Raw genomic sequence first — 14063 nt, forward strand, 5'->3', positions numbered from 1 at the left:
TTCGAGCCGCTGCGATCGAAACACCGCAGTTTCCCTTCACGTTGCTGGTCACGTTCACTTCCCCTCGATCCCAGCTAGTAGCATGCTTTCCTCTTGTGAGATCTTTCCGCGCTTCCAACTAGTTCGGATGGTCATCCAATCCTACATGAACCAATCGTAATGGCCTGCTTAAAGACATACAAAGTGATAGCGGAGCTGTAGTTATTAACGGTAATTTGACAATCTGACAAATAAGTCAAAAGACGTTTAGGCTCAACTCTGGACCAGACAAAGCTCAGCCAGTGTTACGTGTTGTCTCCTTTAAATGCCGGTCTCTACCACCGGGTCCCGTCGCCTTTCGTCCTTTTTTGCTCCCCGGCCGCTCCTGCCCCTCAGGTACCGGGCATGTGCGGCAGCTCGTCGTGTGTTCCCTCCCCGGTGACCAGCACGCAGACAGGATCCGGCAGGCAGGGCCCGCTCAGCTCCAGTGTGGCCGAGTACAGCGCGCAGCTGGCCGGCGCGAACGTCAGGCTGACGTGCTGTCGGGCGCGCGGCGCCAGTACCCCGAACTCTGGGCTCAGTCGGAAGGTGGCGGCGTCCGGTCGGCGCGGCGCCAGGCGCGTGCTGCGCCGCCGGCTCAGCCGGCTAGCGACGGACGTCTGAGGGGACGGCAGGCGAGCCACCAGCCGCGCCGACCAGCTCAGCTCGCCGATCGTCGGGTTGGAGATGTACAGACCGCGTTTCGCCACGTCTCCTACGGTGACCTGTTGGAACTCGATCAGCTCGACGGAGACGTGCAGCGCCGGCAGCGCCAGTATACACTCGACTGGGAACGCCTGGACGTGCGAGTCCATGTACTGGAGCACCAGTTTGGAGCGGAACCGGACGCGCTCCTCGCCAGAGTCGGTGGTCAGGTGGACGACTTCCACCTCCCGCAGGCAGTAGTCGGCCGCCCGCTGCTCGGCAGTCATCTCCGCCGACCGGGAGCAGAGCAGCTGCTGCAGGGAGGCGGACGGCCCGGCGGCGGCGGCGCCCAGGTCGGGCTCGGAGCGGGCCCTCGCCCGGCAGCTGCCGGTGGGGTCAGAGCCCGGCTCGGAGGGGGCCCGCTCAGAGCCGGTGAGCAGCTGCTCGGCGGAGCGCGTCTCCTCCTCCAGCGGCGCGTCGTCGGCCGGCGGACAGCCGTCGCTGACGTCCGACCAGTCGGGGTCGTCCAGAACCTCCACCTCCCCGCCGGGAGAGAACCGCACCCGGCGCGGCTCGGTGAGTCGCTCCGTCAGACAGAACCGCAGCAGGGCGCGGGAGAACACAAACTCGACCGTCAGCTGGGTGTGGCCGCTGTGGGGCACCACGCACCGGCCGGGCCGCTCCACGGCGCCGCGCGGCGAGGCAGCGCGCACCAGCATGAACGGCAGCGTGGTCCAGCAGATCACCTCCACGTCCACCTGGTGTTTGTTGTGCAGAGTGAGCCGGGAGAGGAGCCGGGCCACCGAGCGGCGCGGTCCCTCCACCAGCGCTGTGACCGGCGCCACCATCCGGACGGCCTCCTCGGCGCCGGCCAGCACCGGCGGCGGCCGGAACCCGACCGCCGCCGTCTCCGGGTAGGCCACGGTCAGGTAGGCGGAGCGCAGCTGGGCCCGCAGCTGCACCTGCAGCGGCCGCCGGCTGTAGCCGTCCCGCCGGGTCACCAGGCCGCCGGGTGGTGCGCGGTCCTGCTCCCTCAGCGAGCAGTGGGCAGTCAGCCAGGCGAGGACGTCCACGGGCCGCTGCCGGCGCTCCCTCTCCCAGCGAGAGGCGGCCGGCGGCAGGCAGACTGGGTGCAGCTGCAGCAGCACCCAGACCTTGGAGCGCGCCGGTACCACAGTCACCTCCGGCGTCACCGTGTAGTACGCCTGGCTCTCCTGTCCAAACACCGGCCGCAGTCCGAGCCGGAGCGTGTCGCTCGTAACCCTCCACTCCCACAGTGGCAGCAGCGGCTCAAAGTCGGCCCCCAGCGAGAGGAAGGCGCGGAACGGCGGCGGCCGCTCCTCGACCGGCGTCTCCAGAGCCACGGCCATGTTCAGCTGGATCGGGCACGGCGACACGTTATTCAGACACAGGTGTCTCTCGACGGGCGCGCCGCCGTACAGCTGACACCCGAACCTGACGTGGTTGGATCCGGTGTTGACGGCCAGCAGCGGCGAGCCGGTGACGCCCACCCGCAGGTCCACCGTCAGGTCGGGGATGCCCTCCCCTGAGACGATCAGCTGGTCCGAGTACCAGCCCCACATGTCGGCACAGCAGAACACCCGCACCAGGGTCTGGCTGTGGGCGGGCACGGCGAACCGGGCCGGTCGGACCAGCAGCGCCAGACCGCGTCCGTCCGAGAGCAGCTCCGACCATACGTCCTCCCGCTCCAGATCGTTGATACGGCGCTTCTGGGGACGCGAGAGGGAGGAGGAGTGAGGTGGTAAGGGGGCTGAGGGTTGGCATGGTTGTATAGGACGTGCACAGGAGTTACCCGAAGGATCCTAGCTCAATTCCAGGTCCAGATGAGCCGGCTTACAGCTCAACTCCCAGCGAAGCTCAGCCCAGGTTCCGGCCCATCTCATCCCAGTTTCCAGCTCATCTGGCCTCAGCCCCCACCTTAGCTCACCCCATCGGCTCCAGGCTAAACCAATACCCGCCCCAGCTCACCTCGACCGTCATGGGCGGCTCTCCGGCGCACCTCTCCTGCTGCAGGCCGGGGAAGTTCAGCACGCGCGCGCTGCACTGCATCGATATGGGCGTGTTGTTCCTCACATGTAGCTCCCGCACTACCACCGAGTGAATGTCCACGTCGTGTCCAAACAGCAGCACCAGCGGACCACAGCCGGCCTCCGCCGACTCCACCAGCTCCCACTCAGCCACCAGCTCCTCCACCGTCGGCTCCGGGGTCGGAGCCCGCTCCGGCTCCGGAGGAGGCGGCGGCTCCGGCTCCGGCTCCGGTTCAGGAGTCGGAAGGCGGTCCTTGCCCTTCTTCTTACCCTTCTTGGCAGCTTTTGGTGACTTCTTTTTGTCCTTCTTTGATTTGGGTGACGGCGGTGGTGTGGGCGGTTTCTCTGGCTCCGGGGGCGGCTGGGCGGCCAGTCGGGCGGCCTCCTCCTGCGCCTCTCGCTGCTGCTGCTCCAGCTGACGGCGCCGGCTGCGACCCAGCACCTGCCTGCCCTCGCCGAGGTCGGGCACCCCGGCCGGCCGGTACCCCCAGTTGGGCGCGATGTGGACGGACGCAGACAGTGCCATCACCTCTCCGTACAGCGTCAGTGGCGCGGAGAAGGAGCGGTCCTCCAGCCAGCAGGGGATGCAGTAGTAGCCGTACGGGCCGGCTCGCAGACCGGTGATCCGCAGCTCAGAGACCAGAGTGGCCCAGGGCAGCAGCACGCCGCTGGCCGGCTCCAGGGTCACCTGTACCGACTCACTGGCCGGCACCTCCCAGCGGAACGGCACGTCCATGTCGCAGGTGCTCGAGACGAACACCATCATGGCCACGGTGCCGCCCAGGTAGGCGTCCAGCTTGTGGAAGGCCGGGGTGACGGACAGCGAGAGGTGGCACGCCTCGGCGCAGATGGAGACGGCGCTGCTGCGACTGCTGCCGTCCACTCCGACATCCAGCACCATGTCGTAGGTGGCCGGCGCCGGCGGCTCGAACGACACCGTCAGCTGGGTGCTCTCGCCGGCCCGCAGCAGGCCCGAGCACGGACTGACCGAGAACGGGTCCACCTGGCCGTCGAACCGCCAACCGCGCTCCGCCGGCCGCACCGGGGAGCGCTCCACGATGCGCGCCGTGCGCCACTCGAGCGGCAGCTTGGTGGGGTTGGTGAGGGTCAGCTGTCTCTCAGACCGGGCTCCGACGCGAGTGCGCGGCATCTCCAGCCGGTGGGTGCTGATCTGCAGGGCGGGTCCGAGGAACGCAGCCACCACGGGCAGGCAGACGCTGCGGCCGAACCGGCGGCTGGTGCAGCGCAGCTCGGCAGTGAGCTGCAGCTCGCGCGCCGACCACAGGGTGACGGTGAGCGGCAGTCGGCCGCGCGCCGGCACCTGGCCGCTCTGCGGGCTGACGCTGACCAGCAGGTCGCCGCGCCGCACCGTGCACCACTCGAACGGCGCCGCGTAGTCCGAGTCGTTCACCACCGTGACGGTCCGTGAGACGCGGCTCCAGAAGGGCACCGGGTCGGGCAGACGCAGCAGCGGTGGCTCCAGCCACAGCGGCAGCGGCTCGCAGCGGCACAGGGTCTGCACCTCCAGCGCCAGCGCGTCCCAGACGGGCGGCCGGCCGGCCGGCGGCACAGAGCGGGAGCGCGCCGGCCGCCGGCGCCGCGGCGCGTGCAGGTCGAGCGGCGCCGGCCGCTGCAGGCAGCTCACCGAGGCAGAGCGCCGCGCCGCCGGCCGCCGCTCCAGGCGGGACAGCAGGCCCGGCCGCGGCCAGCCGGGCTCGAAGCGCACATCCTCACCGTCCAGCCCCGTCTCCGGCATGTTCTCGAGCAGCAGGCTCCAGACGACGCGCCGCTCGCCGAGCCGGCTGGTGGTGCAGCTGAACGTCACCCCGACCTGCTCGAACGGTCGCAGTGTGCCGCGCGCCGGGCTGGGGCGGGTGTCGCTGCCGGCCGACACGTCCGAGGCGTCGTGTCCGTAGGCGTCCAGTGCGCCGGGCCGCGGCTCCCAGCGGTAGGTGAGGGGCACCCCGCTGGTGTTCCTCAGCTGCAGCGAGCTCCGCACCTCCAGCCGCGGCAGGGTGTCGGGCAGCCGCAGGAACCACTGGCAGTATTTGTCGGCGCGCTGCCCCACCGCCGGCTGGTGGAACTCGCCGCTGGCGGCCACCAGACGCGCCGCGCCGCGCACACCGCTCCCACACACGGTCACATGGCGCACCTGGGCGTTATCGCAGACCAGAGTGAGCGTCTGCCGGTGCGGGCCGACCGCCGCCGGGATGTAGGACACCTCCAGCTGCACGCTGTCGCCCGTATCCAGCGTGAAGTGGTCGGGCTGGACGGCGAAGCTGGCGCCCTCCAGGTCTGGCGCTATGCCGCTGAGCTCGGCGGGCTCCCCGGGCCAGGCAGAGCGGCGGAGTACTCGGAACTGGCCGTGGCCGCCCTCGTTGGTGACGGTGACGAGCCGTCTCTTGCGGCAGCCCACCAGCGCCTCGCCGAGCTCGATGGTAGCGTCCATGACGAGCACGGGAGGACGGTGACTGACTAGCAGCGGCACGGCCAGCTCGCCGAGCGGAGTCACCACCAGCAGGCGGTCGCGAAAGGTGCGTCTCCGGCGCGCGCGGAACGCCAGCCGAGCCTCCAGTGAGAGACCCGGCGCCAGGGTGCACTGCGCTCCCGGGAAGGTGATCTTAGTGAGCTGGAACTGGGGTGTGACCGGCGGCACTAGCCTCAGCCACAGCAGGGAACACGACACGTTTTTGACGCGCAGGCTCAGTTCGTAACTGCGGTTCACCTGGAAGTTATCGAGCCGCACCTCGGCCGGCTCTGCGCGCACCACATACGCCGTGACGTCCCCGCTGGCCGCCGGTCGTCCGGCCGACGCGCGGCCCAGCTGCGGCAGGATCATCTCCAGGCCGACCAGGGAGCTGCCGCCGGTCAGCGGCTTCCCCCGGCCGCCCTGGGGCTCCTCGGACTGCCTGCGGCGCGGCGCCGGCTCGGCCGGCCGCGGCTGCTCGCTGCAGAAATCCTCCGGCACGAGGAGCTGGTACTTCCTCAGCGCGGACGAGTCCAGCTCGGTGAGCAGTTTGGTCTGACGGAGCACGTCCAGTGAGGGTGCGGGCGGCGCTCCGTCGGCCGCGGCCGTCGAGCCGGCGAGCCGGGCGGCGCGCGCTCGCAGCAGGTGCTTCTCGATGCCCTCCAGGTTGGCGCGCGTCTGCACGTAGTCATCGCGCAGCGCCGTGAGCTGGTTGACGAAGTCGGCGTGCAGTGGGTCCGGCTTGGTGGGCAGGCTGGTCTCCAGGCGGCCGATGAGCGCCTCGTCTGCAGAGCTCTGCCGCCGGTGCAGTCCGTACAGGTGGCTCAGAGTCGAGGACAGGTCCTGACTGCCGGCCACCAGCGGCCGGGGGATGTCCGGCCGCGGCAGGTCCCGCTCCATGGCCGCTGAACGCTGAGACAGGTGCAGCGGCCGCCTACAGTCCTCGACTACACAGTGGCTTCATCGTGGGCTCATCCATATCACTTCTGCCTAACTTTCAATCGGGCCAAAAAAAATGTTTTTACTCTATCATCAAATGCTTTTCATTTATGTTAGTTGTGGAATATGAAACGATACCTATGCAACTTTTCCATGTTTCTGTTCCCTTATTTGCATTGTGAAAAGCTCACAAATAAAGCGCCAAAAATAGTTGGTTAGCAATTTCAAAATATGCACGTGCCTACCATTCGTGGCTACCTGATTTATATGCTCGGGATTTTGTAGCGACAGGATTGTTTCGAAATCATAGCTCTCTAGCGTAAACTGTCTTACCTACTGCTCCAACTCCAGCGCCCCTTGGTCCGCCTCTGAGCCCGACCTCCCGAACTCGTGCGCCTGGGACCGCCACTGCTCACCTGTGGCCGTGTCAGACGATGGGGGGATGTCCGCTGTGGGGATGGGTGGGGTGAACAGCACAGCCAGAGGCGGGCTGGGTCAGGTCACTGTCTGTGGGAGGGCCGCGTCAGAACAGCGCCGGGCGGCAGAGCAGACGGAGTTCGAGGAAGGGGATCGAGGACAGGTGGGTGACGCTATTTATACTGACGCTTGATATTGTTGATTTATTGCCGTGTGACACCATGCAGTCGCCAGCGTTTGGTGGCAATACCTACTGTGTGTTCAAATGCAGTCCCTTGTGTTTGGTATTAGTATCGTGTGGTTAAATGCAGTCAATATTGTCTCGTGTCGGTGTCGTGTAGAATAATGCAGTCGCCAGTGTTTGGTGTTAGTGGCCTGTGAGCTAATGTAGTCGCCAGTGTTTGGTGTTAGTGGCCTGTGAGCTAATACAGTCGTCAGTGTTTGGTGTTAGTGGCCTGTGAGCTAATGCAGTCGCTAGTGTTTGGTGTTAGTGTCGTGTCTTATAATGCAGTCGCCAGTGTCTGGTGTTAGTGTCGTGCGCTAAAATGCAGTCATTAGTGTTTGGTGTTACTGTTGTGTGTTAGGTTACTGTTACTGTTGTGTGCAGCCGCTATTGTTTGGTGTTCCTCCTTCGTTGCTACACCGCCGCCGTCTGTCCGTGACTGACCGGCCCCAGTCTCCCCGGCCGCAGTGCCGTCCGCCATGGATCCGGACCGGCGCGGCTCGGACCCGCTGGTGACCGAGCTGCGGCCGCTGCTGGCCGGCTCCCCGCCGCCGACCTCCGGCGACTCCCCGGCCCCGCTGCGCGCTGCCCACCTGCTGTACGAGGCGCTGGTGGCCCGCGACCTGCCGCGCTTCTCCGTCCTGCTGACGGCCCACTCGGGCCGGCCGGCCGTGCTGGACCACTGTCACGGGGACGGCTTCACCTGTCTGCAGTACGCCTGTGAGCAGCGGCTGGAGGATTTCGTGGACGCCCTGCTGTCGGCCGGCGCTGACCCGTCTGTGGCCAGCCCGACCACCGGCCGGACGGCGCTGCACTGGGCGGCCGCGCGGGACGCCGCGTCCATCACCGCCCGGCTGCTGCGCGGGGCGCCCCAGCCGGAGGTGAACGCTGAGGACGCGGCCGGCGCCACCCCCCTGCGGCTGGCGGTGCTGAGCGGTGGCTGGTCGGCCGCGCTGGAGCTGCTCAGAGCCGGCGCCGACGTCAGTGTGCGCTCCGACTCGGGCCGGCCGCTGCTGCACTCGATCCCCGCCGAGATCCTGGAGGAGTTCCTCGACAGCTGCGTCTACAGTAACGGCCGCTACGTCACCGACCGCGACTGCTGTATCCGGCTCGACTACCGGCTCATGTTCCCGCGTCTGCCGGCGGGACGGACGGTGTTTGAGACCGCGGCGCTGTTCCATTTGTCCACCTCTCGCGAGCACAGACACCTGCTGAGGCACCCGCTGGTGGAGAGCTTCGTCGACCTGAAATGGTGGCAGGTTCGGCCGTTCTTCCTGGCTGATTTGGTCTACTACGTGCTGTTTCTGTCTCTGCTGACGACTCTGGTGGTTCTCCGTGCCGAGGAAGGGCCGATGTCGACTGGCTCGCGTCTCCAAGGCCTCCGGTGGGCCACGCTAGCTGTCACAATCCCCTCAATGATCACAAAGCTCGTCCAGCTGACGGCGGCGCCCACCCGCTACTCGCTGAGTGACCGGAACGGTCTGCTGAAGATCCCGCTGCTCCTGATGACACCCGTATACCTGGGAGCGGACCTGGAGCGCGGCCAGATGCTGCAGCTGTCCGCCATGATGATGCTGTTTGCCTGGCTGGAGCTGTTTGCACTGCTCAGTCGTGTGCCCGTGTTCTCCATCTATGCACGGATGCTGCAGACAGTACTCTGGCGGTTCGTTTCGTTCGTGTTCTGGTATATGGCGCTGATTCTCGGTCTCACGCTCAGCACTTACATCATGTTCAAAGAGCGGAGCAGCACCCGGCGCCACCCGGTTGTGGCCTTCCTGCGTCCGTTCGTCATGACGATGGACAAGGTGGATCTCAAGTCACTACCGATTGACAACGACGCCTCGCTGCAACAGCTGCTCTTCATTGCGCTGTTCTTCGTCATGACGGTGACGCTGACGAACCTGGTGAACGGCCTGGCCGTCACAGACATCGCCGTCATGCGGAAACACGCGCGCATCTTCAGCCTGGTGAGCCGGGTGCACCTGCTGGCCTACACCGAGTCGATGATGCTGGACGAGCCGTGTGAGTTTCTCGGGCAGCGGCGCTGCGGGGCGGCCTGGTGCGTCTCCGGCCGGCCGCGCGGCCGCTCCTGTCGGCCCGGGTCCTCTCAGTGGCCAGTGCCGCTCTGCTGGGTGCGCGGCGCCCGCTCCTGGCTGGCGCGGGCCATCCGGCTGCGTCTGCGACTGCCCGAGGGTCGGCTGTGCCTGTACCCGAACCGCTGTGGATTGGAGAAGGCGCTGCGGCGCGGCCGTCCCCCTCCCACGGAGCCGGCGCTGCCGCGCTGCTGGCGGTTCAGCACGGAGCTGGTGGCGGCCGCGCGGCGGCTGGCGCTGCAGCCGACACCGCGCGCGGCCTGGCGGTCCGCCTCTCACGGCTGGAGAGTCGCCTGAGCGGCCAGCCCGATCACGGGCCGTGAGCGGCGGCACGGGAAACGACTCACGGGCCGTGACTGGTGAGACGACACGGCCGTGAGCGGCGGGACGAGACACATACCGACGTTTTGGTGTGTTCATCCGTCATGACTTGTCTGAGAAACGATGTTCAGCACTGGAGTTCCAAACAGCTCCCTAATTGCTACCTATTTATGTGTGGCTGTTGGTATATATTTTTTACAGCGTTTGCATGGTTGGTGGTCTGTTATTTTGCGCAATAAATGGATTTTCAAAGAAATGGCTTTGCTGTTATTCGAGATGGGTTTGATCACAATAGCACGGCTGATTCACGATAAGGAACATCGTTCCCTGCACGTCTCGCTCTAAAATCAGTGCGGCGTCCAGCCCTCTCCGGTATCCAATATCACGCGCTAATGGGTAGCACGTGCTCCCGGCTCCTGTCGGTCCGCTGATGGCGCCTCTAACGGGCCATCTCCGCCGGTCACCCAGCGGCGGCGTCTGCGGCGCACCGGAGCCCATCAGAGACCATTGTAGCGCGCTCAGAGCGAGTGCAGATGTCGCCGCACTAGTCACGTCTCCCAGTGTCGCCGATTCGCTCCCGGAGAGGAGGAATAGCCGATCGAGCCGCGCACCGGTCGCCAGCGCTCGTCACGTGCTCGCTAAGTGTGATGGATGCAGTCGGTAACGGTGACGCGTCGGGCACGACGTCAGTATGTGTGTCTGCGTGAGAGGATGTGTGTTCATCCCAGGCTCTTCGTGATCATTGATCAGCTCATTCCCAGCCCATTGCCATGATCCTCAGCTAGCGAGTGCTCCAAAAACAAGCAAACAGCGCCGATTTAGCACTAGTAACGCGTCATTATACGCACGCCTGTCGGTGCGTCCGGCGTTTGGTGAACAATCGCCTGGATTATTCACGCGGATGGTAATGTGCGTAGTTGCGTACTGTCCGGAATACATTACCATTGCATTCCGCGGGTGGTGGGGTCGGCGGGCGCACCTCCGCTGCCGTGGTTATGGTGGGAGGTCGGTCACCCCGTGCGCGGGCAGCTGCACCGACACGCACATGAACGGGGGCCGAGGTCAAACCTGGGCAGTGCCGGTGGCCATTGTTAAAAATAACTCTACTTCTTTCGTTTTTTTAGACTGTTTGGGCATCGTTTTTTTTTATACCACACCGTCTTGTTGCTCGCAGTAAATGAATGCATCTCATCACCCTGTTCCTCTTGATTACCACCGTTTATAGTTGTCATACCCTCCATTATCCCAGCGTCCCGCAGTGTTATTTCTTCCGCCGTCTTGCACCGTTTTAACGGTCACTTCCACCGTCCTTCTGTCCAACATCTCCGCATTCCACAGCCCTTATTATCCATCCCCTCGTGTGATATACCGTCCTCGGCACCCCACCCTCCAGCCGAGTGGAATTCGGTCGCCCTGCCTCGCTCTGCCGCCGGCAGTGGTCAGCCCTCCCTCCCCGTCTGCTGACCTGCAGTCACCAGACAGTGCAGGAGCAATGTCCGGTCAAACGGACCGGGCGGGGCCGGCTGCCGCTGGTCCCAGACGACGTCAGCTCGGTCACAGGAAACCACAAATCGGCGCTGAGTAGCTGTCGATGCTTGAGTAGCTGTGTCTGAATGGATGATTGGTTGTTTTATTTATATTTACCAGCTATTTCATGCCACTAAAAATGAACAAGATTTTAACGTAAGAATTGCTTTTTTGATATACATGCTTATTTGGTCTCCATTTATTTTCCCCTATTTCACTATCTTTTTCCTCCTATCTTTATCTTTATTTACGCTACCTTCAATAATATCTCTCCATCTATCCACGCAAACTGAGACTGCGCCTCGCACAATGGTGTGCCGAGCGGTCCCACACCAACACAGCGCCACGCACAGTTGTCTATAGCGTGACGGGCCAGCGGCGCATCACTGTATGTACTGTCCACATACCCACTACCGGTGACGAATGCCGCAGCCAGGCCCGGCCATTGTCCGTCTCTAACGGCAAGTGTGGACCCACATTCGGCAGTTGACAATGCTCCCCGGTCACGGTATGGAAGGCAGCCAGTGCGTGCGCCGTTCTTACCGGTCTCTCAGAGTGCGGTTCTGGACTTACGCAGCTGTCTCATTCTGCGGCCGTTTTGCCGAATACCGCAGAGTCGGCCGGCAGGTTGCCCGTCGAGCGGTGCACTAATGGAAACTAATGGAGGGTAACGGACGGCGGGGATGGTCCGTTCGGGAGAGAGACTCCGCCGGAACCGACCCAAAAAGGCTCTGCATTTAGCCATAGTTGGTCAGATCGAGATGACTTTACTGACCAATTTAGCAAGGATCCGCGGCGGAAGTAGAAAAAAAATAGCAACCGGATAATTATTCGATGCACTGGGGGGGGGGGGGGCTGTGCTCATGCAATACCTTTATGCACAGGCAGAAAAATGTTTCACCACAAAAGCTAGCAATATAGGATGAGAAGGTAACTATAGGAAAACTAGCTATAGGAAGCTACATGAGTCATCGAAGCACCTATGGGATATTTTGGCTTGGATCACATGTGGCCGACTTAGAAGCTGTGGAAGAGTCAACAAACATATAATTTTATGATTGGATAGCCGATGTGGAAGCTGGAATCTGTCCACATTAGTCCGAATTATGTAGTGAGAGGAGCTGCTATCCTTTGACAATGGGCTGATAGAGCTGTTTATGTTTGCCCACACCGGAAGACAAAGACGTGTTAGCCGTTTTAGCACCGTTGTACCTGGCGCCGCCGTAAATCATGTTCTCAGACTATGGGAAGCTAAGATCGGCGCAATATTTTGTGGGAGCTTCCCATCGCGGCGGCGCCGTCCACCGTTATACCAGAGTGTGGAACTGCACCCTCACCGGGCCGGAGGCGCTGCGCGCCGGGCCGGCCGGGCTCCGAGTGCCTCCGCCGGGCTATAAACGAAGTAGCGGGGACCCGAAATCAGTGCAGTGGACCACGGGAGCCGCTCGCCTGCAACTCATGCACCAATTACCCGCACGGAATGTAGTTTACCTAAAAACTTGGGAAGGTAGCCTGGGTGTAGGCGTGTACTTCAAAGCGGGTTCAGTAAACGAGGCAGACGAATAGTCGGTTTGGCTTATTTGGCCCGTTATAAATGTGACTGACATCCAAAACTACCTCATTATATGATTACACTGAGAGTGAGTGAGCCGGCCACTATTACTCAGACTGTTGTCGGCACCTGCACCCCAGTATTACCACTGCATTTGCCGCCCAGTGAGCGACCACTCCTCCTGACCCATCACCCGAGCACCGCTATATCCCAGCGGCCTGAGCTGGGGTCAGCCCGGCCGGGAGGGCGTCACCTTTCACACCGGCAGCGAGGAGCGCTCAGCGGAGCCGGCGGTCGCCACCGGGTCAGCTTCCGTCTGGGACGGTGTTCGAGCGTCACGGGTTAGCTGGGAGCTGTTATACCAATGCACAGTTACCGTCCAATACATGACTACACGAGCGACATAGGGGACGACTGGAGGCTCCGTAGCTTGTGGAGATCCAGTCACTGAGCTGTGCTGGACTGGAAAGGTGATGAAATAGCCATCAGTCACCGATCACCACACACCAGCGAGCGACCACTACTGAACTATACCGGACATATACATACACGCATGTCACCAATAACAGAGCACGAGAGAGGGCAGTGACGCGGGGACAGTGACCGGTCACCGAGAGCACTGACCGGTCATCGGTCACTGGAGGCAGCAGCCTCGATCATCGGTCACCGAATCTGCCCGACGGCTGGTCACGTTCGCAGCAGGTGGACGAGCCGCATCGCCGGCAGACAGTCGGCGAGACAGTCGACAGTGCAAGCCGCCAGTCGACAGACTGGATAGCAGTCGGCAGTGCAACAGTCGACGGACGGAATAACCGTCGGAAATCGCCGCGACAGTCTGCGGCCGGGACAACAGTCAACAATTGAACGATGTGACGCCGCCGAGACAGTCTGCAGTCGGCCGTTCGACAGGTCTACAGTCAGCCGCAACAGTCTTGCACGAGCACGACTGCATGACTGATGTGCCTTGTCACTGCCCTTTGGGATCCGGTGAGACGGTCAGGTCACAGCGACTGCTTCGGCCGACGGTCTTCCGTCCATCGTTCCGTCGACCACTGTCAGTCACAGATGGGTCACTGAACGATGCAGAGGCTGGCAGGGAGATGGTTATCGTAACCCGGAAACAATCTGAATAAGCCCAGTATGCGGACGACGAACTGCTAACAATAGCTGGATTTTTTCGTTTCAGGACGTCTCGCAGTATTCACAGTTCACACATTTTTTCTTCAAAAGCGATTGCAATGTCTTTTAACGAAGAACAAGACTCGCTGGATAAATCGAGCCAGCGATTTTAGAGTTTTACCCAGGATGAATATGTATGTAAACAGCATTCAATTTATTACTTGTATAACTTACAAAAATATTCGCATCATGATAGCAAAATGCTGCTGTTTTTTCCTTTCTCTAAGGACGTTCAAACGACATTTATCAACTTGTGATCAACAGAGGGACACTTGTGTCACTGTCATCAGTTCCGCCTCGTTTTGCGGAACAGAGATTCCTTCACATATCGTCTTATTAAAACGGTGTGTTCATCAAGCCCATCGGTAGATGGTAATGGTCGGACCAAAAATGAGAACCGATAATTTGTTCCCTCGGTAAAAAAAAAACTTTGGAAGTAACTTGCCTACCCGACACGTCTGATTGCTTGCATAAAACACGCATGGTAAAGTACCTAATGGGCACATGCACTCAATGAGAGATGGTGTTTGATTTTATTTATTTGCGTGGCGAAGATAATATAATAACCTTGTGTTACCAAAAGCAAAACATCGTAGGCAACGATTCTTCTAGTTACGTGAACTCTAACACAAAA

The 14063-nt window shown here is 62.1% G+C and overlaps 2 protein-coding genes across 2 annotated transcripts; one reads left to right on the top strand and one right to left on the bottom strand.

Annotated features, from left to right (window-relative positions):
- Nucleotides 1-184: 184 nt before the first annotated feature.
- LOC122386925 lies at nucleotides 185-4257 on the bottom strand. Its single transcript, XM_043376672.1, has 2 exons — nucleotides 2653-4257; nucleotides 185-2393 (listed from the first exon to the last, which is right to left on the bottom strand). The coding sequence occupies exons 1-2, from the start codon at nucleotides 3859-3861 to the stop codon at nucleotides 372-374; spliced, it is 3231 nt and encodes a 1076-aa protein (XP_043232607.1). The 5' UTR covers nucleotides 3862-4257; the 3' UTR covers nucleotides 185-371.
- A 2299-nt stretch (nucleotides 4258-6556) lies between these two features.
- LOC122386927 (transient receptor potential channel pyrexia-like) lies at nucleotides 6557-9427 on the top strand. The gene is made up of 2 exons (XM_043376674.1): nucleotides 6557-6697; nucleotides 7226-9427. The coding sequence occupies exon 2, from the start codon at nucleotides 7237-7239 to the stop codon at nucleotides 9145-9147; it is 1911 nt and encodes a 636-aa protein (XP_043232609.1). The 5' UTR covers nucleotides 6557-6697; nucleotides 7226-7236; the 3' UTR covers nucleotides 9148-9427.
- Nucleotides 9428-14063: the final 4636 nt, after the last annotated feature.

Source organism: Amphibalanus amphitrite, unplaced genomic scaffold (assembly GCF_019059575.1).
Source record: "Amphibalanus amphitrite isolate SeventyFive unplaced genomic scaffold, NRLGWU_Aamphi_draft 000267F_arrow, whole genome shotgun sequence".
NCBI classification, from domain to species: Eukaryota; Metazoa; Arthropoda; class Thecostraca; order Balanomorpha; family Balanidae; genus Amphibalanus; species Amphibalanus amphitrite.